Source organism: Lathamus discolor, chromosome 5 (genome assembly GCF_037157495.1).
Source record: "Lathamus discolor isolate bLatDis1 chromosome 5, bLatDis1.hap1, whole genome shotgun sequence".
NCBI classification, from domain to species: domain Eukaryota; kingdom Metazoa; phylum Chordata; class Aves; order Psittaciformes; family Psittacidae; genus Lathamus; species Lathamus discolor.
The window spans coordinates 6,629,649-6,650,756 of record NC_088888.1 but is presented as its reverse complement, the minus strand read 5'-3'; the positions used below and the strand labels follow the sequence as shown (position 1 = coordinate 6,650,756).

Here is a 21,108-nt window from a genome sequence, read left to right as displayed (position 1 = left end):
TGTAGGGGAGGCGAGAGCGGCTGTACCACTGCTGCTGGAGGGTAGGCAGGCGGTGCCGTTGGAGGGGAGGCGCGGAACGGCAACCAGTCACCGCAGCCCCGGGGGCTGCCCCGCCGCGATGCCAGGTGATGGGCGGCGGTTGGGGGCTGAGCCCTCGGCGGCTGCCATGGAGGTGCCCTGCGTGCTGCTGGCTGCCACTCTGCTCCCACTGCTGCCCCGTGAGTACCCCGGGAGGGACAGCTAGGCAGGGAGCGAAGGGCGAGCACGGAGGGTGGGATGTGCTGGGGACACGGTGCCCCACTAACGCCTGTCCCTACAGCTGGCAGGGCTGCTGGGCCGCTGCCCACCCTGGCCCCACCACTGAGCATGGAGGTGGCTGGGCAGCACCGGCGGCTGGTGGTCTGCGTGGTGAGCGAGCTGGCCCCTGGCTCCGGCCATGCCGTCTGGATCTCCGGTGGGAATGGCAGCATCCTGCAGTCCTTTTCCTACGGGGCCTCCCAGGAGGACGGTGGAACCATCTGCACCGTCTCCCTCCTCCCTGATGACCTCCCAGCTGAGGGGGATCTCGCCTGCCACGTGGGGCCCACCACGACCTCCCCAGCCCAGAGCTCCAGCCCCATCCCCATCACTGGTACGGGCCCCCTGTCACCCCTTCTGCTTGCTTTGGTGCTGCTGCCCAGCACCACGGTGCCCTCCGAGGATGGGAGATCCAGGAGCACATGTGAGGCCCCGCAAGCCAACGTTGCTGCCCCAGCGGAGAGGCACAGGAAGGGGTTTGCGGTGGGCCCTGCCTCACACCTGGTGCCTCCCCAGCTGCTCTCTCATCCCGCAGGCAACGAGGAGGTGACAGAGCTGTGTCCCAGCAGCATGGCTGGTGAGTCTCCAGTCCATGTAATGGTGGGAACGTCTGTTGTCACAGAAGAAACCCTGTTGGGCTATTGGCAGGGACCCAGCTGGGACCATGGGGTGGGTCCCCACAGTGTGGTGGGGCTGGGGAAGAGGGGATGAAGCTCTGTCTTGGTGTGGAGGAGGGAGAAAGTGGGTCAGAGGGACAGCGCGAGGGTGTCACAAGGTGTCTGAGGGTGGCAAAAGCCCATGACAGGCCTTGGGGAGGCTGCTGGGCCTGAAGTCTTGGGGCCAGTGTCCCCACCGCAGCCCTGGAGGGGATGCTGGGGGGCAGCAGGGTGCCCGTGGGAGGCATCACCCTGCCTCTTCCATTGCAGTGCCGCTGCTCCACGCCTCAACAGCCCTGCTTGTGGCCGTGCGGGTGGTGCTGCTGAAGGTCGCGCTCTCCAGTGCCCTCTTCACCTCCGTTCTCCTTGCGCAGCGCTGAGAGGTAAGTGCTGGCTTGGCCTCTGGAGCACCCGCAGACGGGGGACGGAGGGACCCCGTGTTCTGGGGGGGAGCCATGGGGCTGGGGAACAGAAGGGGGCTGCCGTGGTGGTGCGGGTGGCGGGGACCTCCGGTTACCGCCCGCCGGACACCGTAGCGAGCCACGTGGGGCCCGGCGGCGCGCCTACGGCGGCCGCGAGGGTCCCGCTCTCGGTGCGCTCGGGTTGGCGCCCGGAACGGCGGGACGGGATTGGCCCGTCCGACCACGCGCAGTGCTGCGATTGGCCGGCGCCGCGCCGTTGCTATGGTTACCTTGCGGGGTGGGCGCAGTGCGCCCGGAAGCGCGGTCCCGGAAGTGGAGCCATGGCGGCGGCGGCGGCGGTGGTGGCCGCAGCGCTGCTGCTGCTGATGGCGGCGGTGGCGGAAGGCGACGACTCGGACTGGGTGCGGCTGCCCAGCAAGTGCGAGGGTAAGCGGAGCCAGGGCAGGCCGCGCGGCACCGGCTCCATGCTGCGGCCCGGGGGGGTTACCTGTGGGGACGCTGCGGGCTGCCCCTCTGCCCGGCCCCGCCGCTGCCGCTGCGTGACCACCGGTGCCCCCGCGGCCGGGCAGAGCGGAGCCTCTCGCGGCGTGTCCCTGCTGGCGGGTGTGTGCTGCCCGTCCGCCCGTTAGAGGGTGCTCCCGGTAGGCACTGAGCGCAGGGCGGCTTGGAACGGGGTTGGTCGTCTCTTCCACTCATCGCTCGGACGCGGGGGTGCCTCCTCCCTGGACAATCAACGGCTTCACAGGCTATCCGGGGCAGGTCATGGCGGACCTTCGTTGCCTGCCGTGGTTTACTCTGTGTTTGCTGTGTAGGGACGTGCGGAGCGTGGCAGCAAAGAGAAAAGGAAGAAATGAACCTCTGGAGCTCTTTGCAAAGCTTTCCCTGCCAGGGAAGCAGCTCTGGGGACAGGGATGTGGGAGCTGTGCGGTGGCACCAGCATAACCTCAGAGGAGCGCCACAGTGAGCACTGAGCACACTGCTCCTGTTCCTGCCCAGGCTGGAGCCTGTCGGCACACAGCGATGGCTGCAGCAGCACCTGGATAACCAGACCCAGCAGCGAGTGCGCCTGGCACACATGGTGTGATGTGGAGAGGGGTGACCTCGAGGCCAGAGGGGCTGCATGAAAGAGAACTCGTCCCACCTCAGAAAAGGCTGCGGTCACCTCCAGCCCCTGGTGCCTGCAGAGAAAGGAAAGTGCAAGAGGTGCACACAGGGCATCCAGCATGTGGTGGCAGCTTGGAAAAGCCATCTCGCTGTCTTCCTTCCTTCTCTATTCGCATCATTGCCTGGGAGAAGATCTGGCAGCTGGTTGCTGGTGACCCTTCCTGCTGGGACTCCAGAAGAAGCAGGCAGCTCCTGGCAAACAGGAGTCCACAGCACAGGACAAAGCTCTCTCCAGCCTCCTGGGAGCCCAGCTTTGTGGAGCAAAGAACCACAACGTGCCTGGCTTCCATCCCTCCACATTTCCACTTGTAAATCACCAGGATATTTTTCTTCTGGTTTCTGTTTCTATGGCTCTGTTAGACTCTGGTACAGAAGAAATAAAACTTTTGTTCTTTTTCTTTTTAATGTTGTGTAAAAGAAAATCTGCTCTATGTTATAAAGCTGTTGGTGCTGTGGTCTCAGCTGCAGGCAGTGCCCCAGGCAGTGTGGCTGGATCTGACCCCCCCCCTGCAGTCCTTTGTCCATCTCTGGGGGCAACAACACAAGGGGGATGTGGAGCTGTTGGAGTCCAGAGGAGGCCATGGAGATGCTGCAAGTGCTGGAGCTGCTCTGCTCTGGAGCCAGGCTGAGAGAGCTGGGCTGGGTCAGCCTGGAGAAGAGAAGGCTCCTTAAGGGGAGACCTCAGAGCAGCTCCAGTGCCTAAAGGGGTGACAAGAAAGATGGAGAGGGGCTTTTGACAAGGGCCTGCATGGACAGGACAAGGGGGAACGGCTTTAACCTGACAGAGGGGAGACTGAGATGAGACATTAGGAAGAAATTCTTCCCTGTGAGGGTGCTGAGGCGCTGGCACAGGGTGCCCAGAGAAGCTGTGGCTGCCCCATCCCTGGCAGTGTTCAAGGCCAGGCTGGACAGCACTTGGAGCAAGCTGCTCGAGTGGAAGGAGTCCCTGCCCGTGGCAGGGTTGGAACTGGATGAGCTTTAAGGTCCCTTCCAACCCAAACCAGTCTGGGATTCTAAGACTTGTGTGGTGACACAGCCCATAGCCACCATCTTATCCTGCTGCTTGGTCCCCAACACTGTCCTTATGACCCCAGGGTGCTAGGAGAACTGTTATGGAATGGGATGCCCTGGTGTCATGAGAAGGAGCTGAGGCTTGTGTTGCCGAAAGACCCCATCCTCTTCCAGGAGGAAGGGAGCAGCTTGTAGTGCAAACGCTTTGGTGGCTGAGCAGTGGAGCTGTTGGGCAACCTGCAGGCAGAATGGGCGCTGCCTTCCCAGCTGTGCCATAGCTTACACCGTTTGGATGCTCCTGCTTCAGTGGAGCTCCAGTGGAATTGGTTGGGCCATTCCCAGTTATTTATTCCAATGGCTGAGGCTTCTTTCTGCTCATAGTGGCTTCAGTGTGCTTGACTCCCGTGCTTGTTTCTGCTGCTGTGTCACACTCCAAACCCCTCCTAACCCCTGCTTTCCTTCCCACAGTGTGCAAGTACGTGGCAGTGGAACTGAAATCTGCTTTCGAGGAGACCGGCAAGACCAAGGAGGTGATTGACACCAAGTACGGCTTCCTGGACGGGAAGGGCTCTGCCGTCAAGTACACACAGTCGTAAGTGAGCGCAGGATGGGGGTTCTCCTGCAGAAGGTAGAGCCTATGGAGGGGCTGAGGAAGCTAAACTGTGCCAGGCTATAGGGAGCTCCTTCTGCTGGCAGAGCTCCCCATCACACTGATGGCGGAGGGCTGAGGCTCGCCCTGTGCCCTGCTTGGTTCTGGGGAGCTGTGCTGAGCCCGAGCCCTCCCTCCTCTCCATGCAGGGACATCCGGTTAATCGAGGTAACGGAGAACATCTGCAAGCGGCTCTTGGATTACAACCTGCACAAGGAGCGGAGCGGCAGCAACAGGTTCGCAAAGGTGAGGGCTGTGCTCCAGTCCCCAAATGTCCCCTTGCCCGCCGGGTGCTGCACTGGGGCTCCTTCCCATCCCCTGGCAGTGCCTAGCATGCGGTGCTGTGCTCCCCTGCCCAGGTGAGGTGTGGGTGCTGCACCGGGGGAGCCAGGGGCTGTCTTGCCCAGCCTGTGTCTGCCTGTTGGTTTTGGGACTGGGTTTGCAGATGGGGACCCCCTCCTGGCAATGCTGATGCCTGAGGACCCTGGTTTTGGCAGGTCTGCAGGGAAGTGTTGGTGAGCAGGTTTGTTGTATTGCTCAGGTGTTTCTGGTCGAGGCAGGTAGTGCCATGATTAGGATAAGGACAGTATCTTCAATTGGGTTGTAAAGCATGGCTTGAAGGGCTGTTGTGTTAGCTTCTGCACAGCCCTGCCATCTGCCCATGAGAGGAATGATGTGATTCTGACTAAGCCCATGATTAGTAGAAATAGGTTGTTAGCAGTGGTTGGTTTTAGTTACAGCTACAAGGAAAAAGACATCGTCGTGTATGGTTCTGATGCTGTGTATCATGTTGCCAACTGGAGAATGAATCATGTTGCAAACAGTGCAATGGGAGAGAATAATAAGGAGTAGTATTGGTCTATTTTGAAGCTAAGTGGGATTTTGAAATGTATGGTGACTTGTCATCCTCGGTGGGAGGCAATGCTTTCTGGCTCCGAGCGCATAAATAGTGCTGTTGGGACGAGGCTGGTTAGAAAGGCTGCTCTAACAGTGAGAGTGATGGCAGCTGGAGAGGTTGGGAAGTTTCTTGATAGCAGGGAGAGAAGTCTTGGTGTGAGAATAATCGTTAGTGTAAGGAGTACGGAGCTGTTAAGGAGCACTGTGGTTTCCATCACTTTTACTTGGGAGGGAGTGATGGGAGGAGCGAGGTTTGACCAAGCACTGCTGCTCCTCCAGGGCATGTCAGAGACCTTCGAGACCCTGCACAACCTGGTGCACAAGGGCGTCAAGGTGGTGATGGACATCCCCTATGAGCTGTGGAACGAGACCTCCGCAGAGGTGGCTGACCTCAAAAAGCAGGTACCTGGCTCAGTGGGATTGACCCTCGGCGGTCACCGTCGGCCTTGAGGGTCTGGGAAGGGGGGTGTCACCAGGACCTGCTGCCCTGGTCCTGCCGTGGTGGCGCGTGGCTGGAGCCAGGCTCTTCTCTGCGCTAGTGCGACGTGCTGGTGGAGGAGTACGAAGACGTGATCGAGGACTGGTACAGGCACCACCAGGCAGAGGACCTTTCCCAGTTCCTTTGTGCCAACCACGTGTTGAAAGGGAAGGACACAAGTAAGTCCTGCCTGGTGCCCTGGGCAGCACAGGGCTGCTAGAGGGAGGGCAGGGGAACCCCGCTAGGGCACGGGGATCCCCGCTACTCCCTCAGCGGCCTGCTCCTCTCCTTCCCAGGCTGCCTGGCAGAGAAGTGGACTGGCAAGAAGGGCGACTTGGCAAGCGTGGGGGAGAGGCAGAGCAGCAAGAAAAAGAGTGGGAAGAAGAAGAAGAAGAAGGGCCGGAAGGATGAGAGCGAGGGAGCTGATGGCCTCCCCCCCACCGGGGAGGTGCTGGAGGAGAGCGGGGTGCAGGAGGAAGCTCCCCTCACCCACAGCCCAGCCGACGAGCTGTAGGGAAGCAGCCGCAGCCCCAGCCGCCGGGGCCGCCTGCTCTGCGGCCTCACCGAACGGGAAGGGACTTGAGTCACGGCGTGAGCGGCCCGGGAGAAGCCGCCGACCCAGCCCCGCTGCCTGCCTCCTAGGGCCTCCAGCTGCGGGAGGCCGCGAGTGCTGCCCCGGGGCCGCCCCCCCGCCGGTGCTGTAAATAAAGACGTTTTTTTGCTCCCCGGAGCCGCCGCCGCCGCTGCTGCCCCGGCGGTGACCGGACAGGCGCGGCCCCGCTGCGGCCGGGCGCCGGCTGCACCGGGCGGCCCGAGCGCCACCGGGGAAAACAGGCGCTGGGCCCGCCCACTTGTTCCGGCCCAGCTCGCATCGCCCAGCCAATGGGCGGGGAGGCGTGGCAGGAGAGAGCAGCGATTGGCGGGTCCGCGGGGGGGCGGGGACGGAGGGGATTGGTTGAGATGCGCGTTGGAGGCGGGGCGGCGGGGGGGGTGTGTATCAGGACCGAGGGGTGATTGGAGGGTTTCGCGGGGCGGGGCCGGAGGGTATTGGCTGTGCGGAGGGGGCGTGGCAGGAGGCGGGGCGGCGGGGGTGCGGTGCGGCGCTGCCGGGCCGGGCCGTGTCGGTGGCGGCGGGATGGTGGACAGCGTGTACCGGACGCGGTCGCTGGGGGTTGCGGCGGAGGGGCTGCCGGACCAGTACGCGGACGGGCGGGCGGCCCGCGTGTGGCAGCTGTACATCGGGGACACGCGGGGCCGCACGGCCGAGTACCGCAGCTGGCTCCTGGCGCTGCTCCGGCAGCACCGCTGCCGCTCCGTCCTCGACGTGGCCTGCGGCACCGGGTGAGTGCACCGCGCCCGCCCGCCCGCTCCCGGGGCTACCGCCGGGCCCCTCCGGTGTCCCCCGCTGACAGCCGCGTTCGCAGGGTGGACTCCATCATGCTGCTGGAGGAGGGCTTCCAGGTGACCAGCGTCGACGCCAGCGACAAGATGCTCAAGTACGCGCTGAAGGAGCGCTGGGAGCGGCGCAAGGAGGAGCCCTTCGACCGATGGGGTGCGGGGGCCGGGGGGGGGGCCGGGAGGGGCGTGCGGACACCAACACCCACCCCGGCGCTGGGCGCCCGGAGCCCTTTCCTCGGCTCCGTCGCGGCTGCCGCTGCCCGGGTGGCCTCGCTGCAGGGACGGGCAGGGCCCTGCCGGGGCTGCCTGCTCAGCAAGCGCAGGCCGTGGCCCTCACCTGCCCGCTGGCCCCGGGCCGGGTCCAGTCCCCATAGGGCCCAAGGGAGGGGTGGGTGATGCTGAGGTAGGATCCGGGGTGCAGGGGAAGCTGTTGGTTAGGTGGGGGGGTGCCCCTGTCCCCCTCAGCTGCTCCCCTGCGCTGCAGTCATTGAGGAGGCCAACTGGCTGACGCTGGAGAAGGACCTGGAGAAGCCAGGGGATGGGTTCGACGCAGTCATCTGCCTGGGGAACTCCTTCGCCCACCTGCCTGACTTCAAAGGTGAGGTTTGGGGGGTGGACGGGTGGGGTGGACCTGTGCACATCTGAGAGCGTGCCCTAACTCGTGCCGTGAGTGGGGCAGGGGGTTACGCACAGTGGAGTTGCTGTGTCATGGCTGAGAACGTGCCCCAGTTCACGGCACAAGTGGGGCCATTGGGTCCTATGGTGGCGGAGGAGCTGTGTGCATCTCTGCCACATCTCTGGCAAGGCTGGAGGCACACCCAGACGTGTGCCACGAGCGGGGTGATGGGTTCTGACCTCACACCATGGGGTGAGGCTCTGCCTGCTCCAAGCCGAGACTGGAAAGGGGGAGATGGGGGGCAAGATGAAGCCCCGTGGGCTCTGCCATGGGGTACAACCAGTGCCTGGGGATGCCACGGTTTCCTCTCCAGGCGACCAGAGCGACCACAAGCTGGCCCTGCGGAACATCGCCAGCATGGTGCGGCCCGGGGGGGTCCTGGTCATTGACCACCGCAACTACGACCACATCCTGGCCACAGGCTGCGCGCCACCGGGCAAGAACATCTACTACAAGGTGAGTGGCTGATGGACCCTGGCCCGTCCCTCTCCCCTCCACCCAAGGCCAGCGCTGAGGCAAGGCCAAGGAGAAGGGCTGAGCCCAGGGAGCCAAGACACAGCCGTCCTCCTGCGGTCCCCAGAGTGACTTAACTAAGGACATCACCACCTCGGTGCTGCTGGTGAACAACAAGGCTCACATGGTGACCCTGGACTACACAGTGCAGGTACCCCCCACAGAGGTGGGGGCATCCCCAGAGCTGAGGTGAGAGGGGTTGCTCGTGGCGTGGGCTGGCTGGCCCCGTGTCCTGCTGCCCCCACACCTCACCAGCACTGCCTCCCCACAGCAAGTTCCGGCTCTCGTACTACCCACACCGGCTGGAGGCCTTCACAGCCCTGCTGAAAGGTGCCTTCCACGGCAAGTGCCAGCACAGCGTCCTGGGCGACTTCCAGCCCTACATGCCGGGGCAGGCCCACGTCCCCTGCTACTTCATCCACGTCGTGAAGAAGACGGCCTGAGTGGGCCACCGAGATGGGACCGTGGTGGGCTGAGAGCTGCCAGCAGCTCCGGGGACAAGCACGGGGCTGGGGACACTGCCGAGAGCTGCCGGGGAGCCCCCTCCCCTCCATTAAGAACACTCGTGAGAGCGACTGGAGCCTGTGGTCTGTGTGGTCAGGGCACGGGGTGAGGGGACAGCCGCAGCCTCGTCAGGACCCCCAGGGGAAGAAGCAGCCAGCCTGGGGCAGCATGAGGTGGGTGCAGGCACAGCTTCAGGGGCCAGTGATGCCTGTGGTGTGCTCCTGGGTGTGTGGCTGCACATCTCCACTGAGCACAGCTCATGGGTACAACCGGTTTTGTCCCTTTGCACTCCCAAAACCGGGCTCTGACCCATTCCCTTGACACCCTCAGCCCCCCCTCCCCGAGGGAAAGGAGGCTCCGCACACCCCAGCCCGCTTTTGCTGTGGCTGCAGCTCCCGCCTGCCCGCCCTGGGGAAGAGGTGGTGGCCACGTCTAGCAGCGCGTTGTGGTCAGGGCCAGCTCTGCCTCAACACGCTCAGGTGCCGGAGCAGCAGGGCTTCCTGCACGGAACGGCTGGAGAACCAGCCCGGCCTGCAGGCAGCGGGGTGGTCCTGGACAGCCACGCTCGGCGCACGCCTTGGTGCATGCGGCAGTGGTAAAACCGTGCCGCAAGAACCCCGGGGCTTAAGGTAGAGCTGCCCCCCAAGCCCCACCAGCAGCTGCAGGGACGCGGCGGGGGCAGCTGCTGGCCTGCGTGGCTGCACACACGGCACAGGAACAGTGATGGGGCACATGCGGGCTGCAGAGGGGGTCTGCTCCCAGCCCAAGTCAGTGCAGCTCCAGCCAAGGGGGGAGTGTTTCCAAGGCTGGAGCCCTCCCTCTCCGGTGCTGTTTTTCCTAGTACCCAGCGGGAATTTCGCTTGCTGCCATTTGCCTCCACGTCTGCTCTCGCCCAGCACCTCCAAGAAGAGCTGAGCTCCCCGAGAGGATGCTCAGCTCCTGGATTAGGAAACCTCAGCGTCTCCCCACCTGCCGCGGGCTCCAGGCATCCCGGGGGCTGGCCCCAGCCTGGTTTGCAGCCGTTCTCCCCTCGACCTGCAGGACAGTGGCTCCTCTACGACACCCAATGGGCCCAGGGGCTCACAGGGACCTTCCCAGGCCCACAGACCCCACCAGCAGGCAAAGACCCAAGGCCTGAGGCCAGGCGATGAATACCCAGTGCCAAACCGCTGTATTTATTGAGAGCCCACGCTGAGGCCAGGCCAGCTGCCGCAGCAGTGTCCTGTGCCCTGCTGCCCTCCAGCCAGCACCCCTGACTGGGGGCTGACACCCCAGCAAGCAACTCCCTCCAGGCCCGCTCCTGCTGCCAAACCAGGCGCAGTTTGGGCTTTGCTCCCTCGCCAAAGCTCTGTCACCCATGAGACACTCTTGTAGTGCCCACAAGCATGAGACTGAGCTTCCAGCCTGGAGGGGGAATGGCCCCAGAGTGCTCCCAGCAGCCACACGGTGCTCTGAGAGGCAAGGGACCGCTGCAGAGCCAGCCCGGCTTCCACCAGCCTCAGGAAGCTGCACAGCCCCTGTTTCCAATCAAGCTCGGAAGAAGGGGCCCAGGATCCACCTGAGAAGGGCAGGCAGGTGCCTGTGCCCTGTTCCCTCGCACCCCTTCACACGCTGTGCCCATCACTCCAGTCCCAGCTCTGCTGAGCATCAGCAGGCAGCAAACTTCTGCTGGATGAGTCTGTACCTGAGCAGCTCCTGCTCAGAGACCGACGGCTGCAACCTTGCAGCAGCCTGCAGGAAGTCATCCATGGTCAGGATCAGAGCAGAACTCTCAGTATCCAGCCCTGCGGGAGAGAGGACAGGACCAGGCTGAGACAAGCACAGGGGGAGACAGCAAGATCCAACAGCCCCCTCTCCAGCCACCAGACTGGAAGGAAAACCTCCCCCTGAGGCCAAGCACTGGGGGTGAGGATGATCCAGCTGCAGAAAAGTCCCCCTCTGCTCCGCTCTGGTGAGACCCCCCCCCTGCAGCCCTGCATCCAGCTCTGGGGCAACAGCACAAGAGGGACATGGAGCTGTTGGAGCAAGCCCAGAGGGGGCCATGGAGATGCTGCAAGTGCTAGGCTGGTTCAGCCTGGAGAAGAGAAGGCTCCTGAAGGGGAGACCTTAGAGCAGTTTCCAGTGCCTAAAGGGGTGACAAGAAAGCTGGAGAGGGGCTTTTGACAAGGGCCTGCAGGGACAGGACAAGGGGGAATGGCTTTGACCTGACAGAGGGGAGTTTGAGATGAGCCATTAGGAAGAAATTCTTCCCTGTGAGGGTGCTGAGGCACTGGCACAGGGTGCCCAGAGAAGCTGTGGCTGCCCCATCCCTGGCAGTGTTCAAGGCCAGGTTGGACACAAGGGCTTGGAGCAACCTGCTCGAGTGGAAGGTGCCCCTGCCCGTGGCAGGGTTTGGAACTGGCTGAGCTTTAAGGTCCCTTCCAAACGAGTCTGTAACCCTGTGACCAAACTGCTGCAGTAACCCAGAGCCAAGCATTCAGGCACAGTCCCAAAGACATCGAGGCACAGCCCAGTTGCCAGCAGGGTAACTCTTCCCTTCACCCCATGTGGGACAGGCAGGGGCCGGGCTCCCACCTTCCTCGATCCATTCCACCTTGCGTTTGACAGCGCACATCATGGCATCTGAGCACAGGGCGTAGATGTCTGCTCCCGTCAGCTGAGCTGGGCAGTTTTCTAGGACCGCGCTGAGATTCACAGAGGGATCCAGTTGAAACCTGCCACGAGAGAGAACTGCAGGTGTAAGAGCCACAGAACAAACGCCGCACCAGGAAAGACACACAGGGGTTGGAACTGGATGATCCTGAGGTCCTTTCCAAACCAGTCTATGATTCTATGATACAGCAGCCAGCATGACTGGGCCCCATGTCCCACAGCCTCCGCGTGCTCCAAACAGAAATCAAAGGGGGGTTGTGTTTGTTTTCTAAATGCAGTCACTTCCCGATGGAACACCCCTGCAGCAAGGTCCTGTGTCCTGCTAAGCAGGATCAAAGGCGACTTTGGGTTTTCACTCGGGAGACGCTGAGTGCTCCACATACCTGGGAACAGCCTACAGCCAGGGCAGGACACGAACGTGGTTAATGAGACAGTGGGAGCCACTGTAACACCACAGCATCCTATCAGGGCCAGGCTGCAGACAGTCAGCCTCCTTCAGCACCAGCACAGTGCTGCAGGGCGCGACGGCCAGCACTGGTGTGAAAGGATGCTCGCAGCCAGCCCACGCTCTCGTCTCCTGCGAGCTCCCCATCGAAAGCAGCAGTGATCACGGCTATCGCTGCTCGGGCATCCCACAGCACCGGTGCTGGGAAAGGCACACAGAGCACAGGCTGAAGACCCCCCCGGCATCGCAGGTGGAAAGGCAATGAGGTAAATGGAGCGGCCTTCACCCCTAGGCCCGCAGACAGCAGGAGAGGTGATAGGGCGGCTCTCGCAGGAAGCAAATGGGAGCTTCCTGCCACGCTGCTGCGCTGCAGTATCATCACACTGCTAGGATCTGGCTGAGCTCCTCAAGGAGAACTGCCTGACAGGAGGATGGAGCCAGGAGGGGTTGGGCTCTGCTCCCAAGGAACAAGGGATGGGACAAGAGGAAACGGCCTCAAGCTGCACCAGGGGAGGTTTAGGCTGGATACTGGGAACAATTCCTCCCCCAAAGGGCAGTCAGGCATTGGAACAGGCTGCCCAGGGCAGGGCTGGAGTCACCGGCCCTGGAAGTGCTCACAAACCGTGTAGACGAGGCCCTCAGTGCCATGGGTTAGGGGTGGCCCTGGCAGTGCTGGGGAACGGTTGGACCGGATGAGCTTGAAGGGCTTTTCCAACCCAGCTGGTTCTATGATTCTGTGACTCTGCGTGTGCCCGGTGACTGTAGAACCCTGCCAACGCCTCCACTGTCAGCCACCTCAGACATCTGATAGGAAACCCAGCCCCAGTTGTGCTTAGGAACCTGCCCCATCCTCTTCCCCTACCTGCTGGCCAGTGCCTCAGGCGCTCCCCAGGGCTCAGACACGAAGCCAAGCTGGAGCACACCACACATGAACCCTAAAAGCAGGCTGTGACCCACTGCGGGCGGCTAAAGGCTGCTGCAAGAGCCCGGGGTTACTCACTTCCTGGTGACGGCGCTCAGCACCTGCAGCTGCGACTCCCGGTCTTCGTTGATGCCCACATAGACCAGTTTGTCAAACCTGCCAGCAGAGAGGAGAGACAGCTGAGAACAGGCCGAGACCAACCTGCCCCTGGGGCACCAGAAACTGAAGGTGGCCCTGAGGCAGCTCCTTTTGCTCTCAAGTTCATGGATGATACAAAGCTTGGGAGGGGGGAGCAGTTGGTGTGCTGGAGGGCAAGGCTGCTCTTCAGAGGGACCAAGGGGGCTGGAGAAATGGGCTGACAGGAACCACATGAGGTCCAGCAACAGCACATACAAAGTCCTGTCCTGCCATGGCAAGCCACAGGCATGAGGACAGGCTGGAGGGTACCAATCACTCCCACCAGTTCGATGGTGCAGCAGGTCCCTTCTTGCCCTGCTCTGCTGCTGAGGCAATAAGCAGAGCAGTGGGGGATGCCAAGCAGAGGCATCTTGTGCTGCTGCCACAGCCATGGGCACTGGCCTCCTCTTGGTGGCTTCGTATCGCCCACCAAGCCAGGGTCAGGGGGCTGTAGGAACAGTCTCTTTGGAGGGAACATGGTAGGGACACAGTCCAGCTCCTTGCTGCCCAAGAAGCTCCAGGGAAGCACCTGGAGGCAGGATAGGATGCACCGTACCTGCCCGGCCGGAGCAGAGCTGCATCCAGGAGGTCAGGCCTGTTGGTAGCTCCAATGACAAACACCTCTCTGGTGGAATGAAGGCCATCGAGCTCAGCCAGGAGCTGCGAGACAACTCTGCAGGGAGCAAGACGGGATGCACACGACTTTGGTAAGTCACCCACTGTCACCCTGGGGACACCCTGGCAGGGCAGTGATGCTGCCAAACAGTCTTCAGGGCAGTGAACAGCAGACCGAGCTCCGCAGACACAGGGCTAAAGCTGGTCAGGCAGGACAGTACTTGAGTGCTGCGCACACCTCCTGGAACAGGGATATCTCTACCAGGTCCTGGGATCACCTGAAGTGACCAACACGCACCATTCCCAGCCCCTGCTGGTTTGTCTGCGAGAAGACAGGGCACTGGGGACACCTGGTGTCACTGGAAAACCCCGCAGAACCCCTCAAGGATGGAGCACGGGGACTAATGGCTCAGCAGAAGAGGCCTGAGGGAAATAACCCCATTTCTGGGTATGTCCACACTGGACACGCTTTGCTTCTAGAGGGGCAGCTGAAAGGTTTCCCACTGCAGGGAAACAGCAGCAAACAGAAGAGCACAACAGGGTGCAGATGTCCTTGGAGAGGCCAAAGGGAGCAGTTGGCAGCCACAGAAGCAGCTGGAGGAGACTTTGTCTGACCATATGTTTGCACAACAAGCTTGGGCAATTGGGAATGTCCAGCAATGCAAACAGCAGTACTAACGTCCAGAGAGAGAGCAGACAGGCCATGCAGAGGGGCTGGAAGGGAGCAGGGAGGGGGAAACGTGGAGAAAGACACTTGGGATGGACTCTGCCTTGCAGGGCAGCCCCATGTATCCCTCCGACTGAGGCAGGTACACACTCTGCAAGGATGCATGGTGCTCACTCACCTGTCCATGACCCCCCCTGAATCTCCACTCCTCCCGCGGCTGGGGGCCAGGGAATCCAGCTCATCGAAGAAGATAATGCAGGGAGCAGCTGCCCTGGCTCTGGCAAACACTAGGAGAAGACAGCACGGAAGGTGAGAAAGTCCCGGAGGAGCAATGTCAACAGAACCTGCTCCACCCCCAGCAGGGAAGAGCTGTGGATGGAAACCAGCTGCCCATTGCCTCCCCATCACCAACTGCTGCTGACTGGAGGGGTCAGTGGGAGCAGGGACGGGCAGCACCCAGCACGATGGGCCCTGAGGCTCAGCTGTCTCCGAGGGGCTGCTGTCCCATCAGGAACACCAGGGACAAGAGCAACAGGAGCAGAGAGAGCAGGAAAGCTGCAGCAGGGCAGGGAACACACTGTGGAAGACTGCTGGGTTCGCACCCTTGCTGAAGGAGGGGTTTAAGCGCTACCTCCTCCCCTCCAGCACCCCAGGAAAGCCCCATCCTCCCGCACGCAGGAGCAGGATGCATCTCCTCACCGTTACGCACATTCTCCTCACTCTGCCCAACGTACATGTTGATGAGCTCGGGCCCTTTCACACTGTGGGGCAGGGAGAAGAGGGAGCCAGTTAGAGGATGCCTATCCTCTGCCAGGAGAAAGCCAGTCCCACCGTGCAACGCCCCACTCTTCACCTAAGGAATGTCATGGTGCATGTGGTTGCCACAGCTTTTGCCAACAAGGTTTTCCCTGTCCCTGGAGGCCCATAGAGCAGCAGCCCAGAGCGGCACAGACCCAGGGACAGCAGCTCCGGGTGCTCCAAGGGCAACTGGATAGTGTCCAGGATCTCCTTCTTCACCTCCTGGAGCCCACCAACATCCTGCCAGGACACGGAGGGGACCTGCCAAGAGAGGGAGGGGGGGCCCTGTCAGTGTGCCTGGGGAGCCCCTGCTCCAGCAGGGTACCAGCCATCAGCTTCTTGTGCCATCAGCGGTGGAATCCCCCTGCACTCCCTCTTGTGCCGTCAGCACCCACATTTCCCCTCTCCTGAGCTATGCAATGGGGAAAACAAACTGCCCGCGTCCCAGGTAAGCTGTGCTCACCGTGTGCTGCCTCATCCCCAAGCCTCTGTTGTACCTCCTAGCGCCCGTCAGCAAAAATACCCTGGGGAAAGTACCTGCCAGGGCTGCCTGCAGCCTTGTGGGGAGAGCCCTGCTGCAGGCAGGCCTTGGGACACATGGGGGGAAGGTAAAAATAAGAAGAGGGGGAAAAATGAAACCCAGACCTATTGATTAGGAGCTACTTGTGGTCAGGGCACTTTGTCCCCGAGGGCACTGAGACTGTGCAAGGGCTTCACACCAGAGTGACGAAGCCTGGGCTAGCAGGACCTCTGTCATGTGAAGGAGGATGTGAGAGACGGACAACCTGGAGGATGCTGTACAGAAAACCATCTGCTTTTGAAAGGGAGGGATGCAAGCACGAAGTCCACAAATGCTTGCAAGAAATAGATAGGATGGGGCCAACTGCAAACACGCAGGAGATCACTGAGAAGAGAGGAAAGGCAGGCAGCTTGAGAGGGGGCAGTCCCGCCACTTGTGCTGAGCACAACTGCCTCGGAGGAGGATGCTGCTCTGCTCCCGGCTTTAGGAAGAGCAGGAATGCCACAGTCTGACACGACACATCCCATTGAGAGTCACAGCAGCTCTCCTGGGAATGTGCAGGGAAAGCAAAGCCCCGGCACTGTTCCCCCAGCCGCTGGCTCGGTGGGGAACAGGCGCCAGCACAAATGGGGAGCTTAAAAATAGGCTGGAGGAAAATTCTTTCCCCCCTCAGGCAATTCGGCTCCCGTTCCTTCCCTGCTTGAGGTGATGCCGTCTCGTGCTGTTCCTCCAGCTGTCCAGCAAGTCCACCAGGAAAATCAGGTCAGGCAAGATAAGGATTCCCAGTGAAAAAAGGGTCGAAAGCAAAAGGTCACAGGCCCCCATTCCTCAGTGCTGGTGAATGGCAGAGCTGCCTTCGCCCCTGCACTCCTGACTACACTGCCTCGCTAGAAAAAGCCTGCAAGAGCTGGAAAACTGCAGCAGACTCGTTTTCAGGGAACATCATAGGCCTAGGCCACGCTGCAGCCGCTGCCAGCAACTGGAGGTTTGAAACCGGTTGTCTCCAGGAGGCTCAAGCCGTGCCTGCAAACAGGTGTGTGACTAACCAGAAAACGCAAGCAGGGCATCAAGAGTTCTGTATGTATGTTGAGAGCATCCAGGTCTGCTAAGAGCCTTCCTGAACCACAGCCAGTTCATAGGAAATAGATAAAGGGCTGTAAAATGCAAACAGAATGAGCTCACGCGCACGCGCAGAGCTCACTGCCCAGCGTGCTCCGAGGTCACTGTTGGCCTTACAGCAAACTTTGCACGCACGCCTCAAAGCAGAGCTTCTTTCAGTCTCTCAGTAGTGGGACGAATGAATGAAGGCCCAGAGTAGCACCTGGATGAGGACAGCAGCAAGGCGGCACCTTGCTAGGGCAGGACTGCAAGCAGGCAGTCAGGGAAGGCACCAGAATAACTCCTCCAAGGCCAGCAGTTCCTGTCCTGTGCTGCCATTCGCACTCTAGGGCATGGGGAAGCTCCGATCATTTTGCTTGATCCCAACACCACGTTACCCAGCAAAAACAGCTTCCTCCAAGTGCTGCTTCCCTGGGTGCTGAGCTGCCAGAGGCGGATCATGCTCCTGCCCAGAAGCTGGTTTTCTCTGACACTCCATGTCCCTTCCCCTAAGAAGGGGTAACGACAAGGGGTAACGGGTTAAAACTTAAACAGGGGAAGTTTAGATTGGATACAAGGAGGAAATTCTTTCCTGTTAGGGTGGTGAGGCGCTGGAATGGATTGCCCAGGGAGGCTGTGAGTGCTCCATCCCTGGCAGTGTTCAAGGCCAGGTTGGATGAAGCCTTGGGTGGGATGGTTTAGTGTGAGGTGTCCCTGCCCATGGCACGGGGGTTGGAACTGGATGATCTTGAGGTCCTTTCCAACCCTAACTATTCTATGATTCTATTCTATGATTCTAAGGACCCTGAAGCTCTTCAAACTGCTCGGCTGTCAGAAAAGCTCACACCAGCTCAAGCAGTGCCCAAGGCCAAGGGATCAAGGATAAGGCTTCTCACACGTGGGGAGCTCCCTCACCTGCTTGTGTCCCGGCCTCTCTGATCCACTGTGCCAGGTGGCCTGAGGGACCTGAGTGAGGCAGCCAGCCTGCAGCTACTCAGCTGCACCCCTATGGCACTAGCCAATCCAGTGGTCTCCAATTAGAGAGCACTGCCCAAATTCAAAGCCAAGAAGGTGAACAGCACTACTGGGGGAAAGCTCAGGGTGGAACTGTTCCTCGCTCAAGGCTGGGGGAATACATAGAAGGACACTGCAGGAAGTGATGTGCCAGAACAGAGCCCCACCATCTGCTGAGGTCTGTGAGAGGTACCTTGAGCAATGGCTTTAACCTGACAGAGGGAGAGTTAAATGAGACATTAGGAAGAAATTCTTCCCTGTGAGGGTGCTGAGGCGCTGGCACAGGGTGCCCAGAGAAGCTGTGGCTGCCCCATCCCTGGCAGTGTTCAAGGCCGGGTTGGACACAGGGGCTTGGAGCAACCTGGTCTAGTGGAAGGTGTCCCTGGCCATGGCAGGGGGCTGGAACCGGATGAGCTTTAAGGTCCCTTCCAACATAAACCAGCCTGGGATTCTATGCCAATACAGCGCTGGAGAACCAACCCCCATTCCTCTGCCCAACATCCTACCTTCGGGGCTCCCACTGCCTGGGAATGGGCATCGTGCAGCTGGTCCAGCGCAACGCTGAAATCCTCCTCGAGCACCGGGAACCCAGCAGCGCAGAAATCTCTCTCCACTTCCTCGCTCAGTCCACCTGGAAAGCTGCCAACGAAGAGAAGGGAAGGTATCAGGCTCTGCCCCTGTCATTATCAGACTGGCTGCAGCCCTTGCCCTCCCCTGCCTCCTGCCCTGTTGCCTGCTCTACCTCAAGGCCTGGATGCGGGTACAAGCAGCCCGGCTGCTGTGGGACAACAAGGCACAGAAATCTCCCAGCACAAAGCCCTGTGAATGCAGAAACAAACAGCATCAGTTCAGCCCCTGACCACAGCTCCAGCTACGCCACAAAAGGTGTATGGGGAAAAATTCCTTGCAGGAGCTTCTGTGCCCTAGTTAAAGGCTCCGGCTTTTTGCAGATGTCTGCAGACCAGCATCACCCACTGTGGATGACAGACAGGGCTGTGGGTATTGCCTCCCTTCTCCATGGCCAGGTGGGGGAGGTTGGTCCAGCACCCCTGGCCTGCCCACCTCCACATGCTGCTGTGGTTTCACTCACTGCAGTCCTGCGGGCCAGCTTGGACAGGCTCACTTCTTTGCCCAGAGGCAGACTGGCAGTCAGCATGCTCAGCATCGACCTCCTCTGCTCTTCTGAAGGGGCTTCGATTTTCACCTCATGAAGGAAAGCAGTCTGCACATCTGCAGGAACATCCCGGGGCTTGCAGGTTGTGCCAATCACCAGGACAGGGTGGCTGTTGACAGAAGGAGGGCAGTGCACAGCCCCAGCTCTATGGAAGCTTCCCTCTTACATTGCCATCACATACGAGTCCCTCTCCACTGGCTACCCTTTCCCCCAAGAAATGCATACATTCTGGCCAAGCTGCCTTGCAGCCACTCTCCTCCAGCTTGCCTTTGAACTGCTTTGTGAGCTCCATCTCCAAGTCAAGGCCCTCCAAGTGACATCTTATTTCTTCACTTGAGGTCTCCCTCCCTGCACCCTGGTACTTGTCATCAGCCTCAAGATTCCCCAGGGTCCAGCTCCCTTCTGAGGTCCCCATGACCCTTGCCATGCCTCATTCGACAACTCAGAAACCAGCTTCAGCCAACAGAGCTTCCCAGTTCTCTCTGCCACTGAGCTGGAACAAGGGCCCTCTGAAGCAAACAAAGCAAACCTGGGAAAGACTCCACCAGATAAAAAACAAAACAGGGCACGTTAGCAATCAGTTACCTTGCTGCAGCGGTGACTGCTGCCCTAGGAATGGCAGGAGCAAACAATCGCCTCAGATACCCACAGCAAACATGCAGGGTCCGTACCTCATTGCCGGCTCTCTGTCCAGGAGCAGCTGCCTCAGCGTGGCAATGACCCTGGCGTCCTCTCCTAGCCTGTCCCGGTCCTTGCCAAGCACCTCGATGTCTTTGAGCAGGAGCACACACGGCTGATACTGCTGGGCCTGGGTGAAGGCCAGCTGAACTTTCTCCTCTGTGGCTCCACTGGTGTCACTGCACAAACTCACACAGTCAACCTGCGAGACACAACACACAGTCTGCAGCAGCTGCAACACGGACAGCGGGGATGCAGCATCAACGTTGGCCTCCACGAAGCTTTCCATGGGCAACGCACAGCTGAAAGATGATCCGAGGAGATTTTTCCCAAAGACACAGGATGTATTCAAAGTAGACACACTGAGGACTTTTTAGCTTTGAAAAATGGCTGTTTGTTGCCCCTGAGGGGGACAGGACGGTCTTGTCTGAAAAGAGTGAGGCCAAGCGACCCAAGAACTTGACACAGTGGCTGTCATTGCTCAGCAACCCAAGCTGGAAGGGATGGGAGAGCCACGGAAGAGGCCAAGACTGGGAGAACAAGGTGCCTTGGAGAAACAGTGCAAAGAGCGGAGAGGGAGACACCGTTCAACCCAGTGCTGCACGAGCGCAAAGTGCAAGAGGAAGGGAGAAGGGAGGGGAGGGGAAGCTAGAGGTGGCTGGAGGCCCAGAGGCTGTTTGCAAAGCAAACAATTGATGAAATCATCCCAAAGGGAGAAGTGAGCGGTGAGCCTCGAACAGCGGTGCGAACGATGCTGGCAACAGGCAGTGCTGCCTCCTGGTGCTGCAAGGCCAAGGCAGGGAGAGACAGACCATCTCTGGGACTCCTTGGCCTTATCCTCAGAAAGGGTAGCTTGGAGCAGGGAGAACACCTCAAGAGTTCGCCTAAAGGGTAAGGATGGGGGCACAGAGCACAGGAACTCCTATTCCTACTAAAAAACAGGAGTTAGGATTGTAGCAAGCAGATCCAAATGGCAGCAGTATCTGTATGCAAGTATAGAAGGGCAGCGAGAGGACAAAAAAGTGCTGATCATCATTACAATGTGGAAGAACTACTGGTGTTAGAACAGGCAGAGCAATCAGAGGAAGGGAAGTGGAATGGTAATGTAAGCATTGCAGTAAGTGAGAAAAGAAGGGGAGAGCGCAAAAGCTGAGCTAGGACAATGAGACTGACAGCAAATACCTCTGGCTTCAGTACTAAGAGTGTTAGTCTTTAGAAGCAGCACGCAAGGCCAAAACTAGAGCTACAGCCTTACTCATCACACTAAAACATGAGGCCATGTGCCACAGGGCTCCCAAACACGTCCTGTACATGTATCTGAAGGCACTGTGAAGGCTCTGTGAGCTTGTACTAGATCCCAAGAGCTACGGCACATCTGCTGAAGAGCTCAGCACCTCTAAGGATTGTGCCCAGAAGAGGAGCTGCACAGCAGCTGGTCAAGCTTCCCCCGTGATCCACTGTTCTGGCTCTACTTGGGTAGAAAAAAGCCAGTTAAAGAGAACAATGTCAGTATCAATCCTAATCCATTCCAGAGCAAGCTGCTAAGCTCAGCACACTGGATCTCCTTCCGCATGATGCGCACACGGGAGCAGGTTCTAGGTAGGCTCATGTCAGGGCTGCAGCAGCAGTGTTGGCACGGCTAACCTAAAGAACATGTCCGCAATTCCTTCTATGTTGTGAATC

The 21,108-nt window shown here is 60.1% G+C and overlaps 3 protein-coding genes across 4 annotated transcripts in view; 2 read left to right on the top strand and 1 right to left on the bottom strand.

The window, feature by feature from the left end:
* Positions 1–58: 58 nt before the first annotated feature.
* On the top strand, positions 59–6,304 carry CNPY3 (canopy FGF signaling regulator 3). Of its 2 annotated transcripts, XM_065679561.1 has the most exons (8): positions 59–218; positions 320–631; positions 833–874; positions 4,019–4,142; positions 4,349–4,445; positions 5,376–5,498; positions 5,636–5,753; positions 5,871–6,304. In XM_065679561.1, the coding sequence occupies exons 1-8, from the start codon at positions 119–121 to the stop codon at positions 6,086–6,088; spliced, it is 1,134 nt and encodes a 377-aa protein (XP_065535633.1). In that variant the 5' UTR covers positions 59–118; the 3' UTR covers positions 6,089–6,304. The 2 variants fall into 2 exon arrangements, with proteins under 2 accessions (XP_065535633.1, XP_065535632.1); XM_065679560.1 differs by lacking the exons at positions 59–218; positions 320–631; positions 833–874 and adding an exon at positions 1,651–1,801.
* A 356-nt stretch (positions 6,305–6,660) lies between these two features.
* On the top strand, positions 6,661–8,736 carry GNMT (glycine N-methyltransferase). The gene is made up of 6 exons (XM_065679559.1): positions 6,661–6,915; positions 6,999–7,126; positions 7,457–7,570; positions 7,962–8,104; positions 8,229–8,350; positions 8,433–8,736. The coding sequence occupies exons 1-6, from the start codon at positions 6,710–6,712 to the stop codon at positions 8,602–8,604; spliced, it is 885 nt and encodes a 294-aa protein (XP_065535631.1). The 5' UTR covers positions 6,661–6,709; the 3' UTR covers positions 8,605–8,736.
* Positions 8,737–9,817: 1,081 nt separating this feature from the next.
* The window catches only part of PEX6 (peroxisomal biogenesis factor 6), a 15,670-nt gene continuing 4,379 nt past the window's right edge, over positions 9,818–21,108 (bottom strand). Inside the window, exons 7-17 of the mRNA XM_065679563.1 lie at positions 19,419–19,627; positions 18,664–18,856; positions 18,316–18,392; positions 18,080–18,212; positions 14,997–15,202; positions 14,843–14,904; positions 14,322–14,430; positions 13,418–13,534; positions 12,763–12,840; positions 11,240–11,379; positions 9,818–10,449 (exon numbers count right to left, since the gene is read on the bottom strand). Coding sequence (XP_065535635.1) covers positions 10,313–10,449; positions 11,240–11,379; positions 12,763–12,840; positions 13,418–13,534; positions 14,322–14,430; positions 14,843–14,904; positions 14,997–15,202; positions 18,080–18,212; positions 18,316–18,392; positions 18,664–18,856; positions 19,419–19,627 — 1,461 coding nt within the window. The 3' untranslated portion in view covers positions 9,818–10,312. The remainder of the gene's footprint in view (positions 10,450–11,239; positions 11,380–12,762; positions 12,841–13,417; positions 13,535–14,321; positions 14,431–14,842; positions 14,905–14,996; positions 15,203–18,079; positions 18,213–18,315; positions 18,393–18,663; positions 18,857–19,418; positions 19,628–21,108) is intronic.

Coding starts and splice junctions, on each gene's coding strand:
- CNPY3 (XM_065679561.1), top strand. CDS start 119: ATGCCAGGTGATGGGCGGCGGTTGGGGGCTGAGCCCTCGGCGGCTGCC. Junction 632..832: donor CAGCCCCATCCCCATCACTG/GTACGGGCCCCC, acceptor CTCATCCCGCAG/GCAACGAGGAGGTGACAGAG. Junction 4,446..5,375: donor GCAGCAACAGGTTCGCAAAG/GTGAGGGCTGTG, acceptor CTGCTCCTCCAG/GGCATGTCAGAGACCTTCGA.
- GNMT (XM_065679559.1), top strand. CDS start 6,710: ATGGTGGACAGCGTGTACCGGACGCGGTCGCTGGGGGTTGCGGCGGAG. Junction 6,916..6,998: donor GACGTGGCCTGCGGCACCGG/GTGAGTGCACCG, acceptor CCGCGTTCGCAG/GGTGGACTCCATCATGCTGC. Junction 7,571..7,961: donor CCACCTGCCTGACTTCAAAG/GTGAGGTTTGGG, acceptor TTTCCTCTCCAG/GCGACCAGAGCGACCACAAG.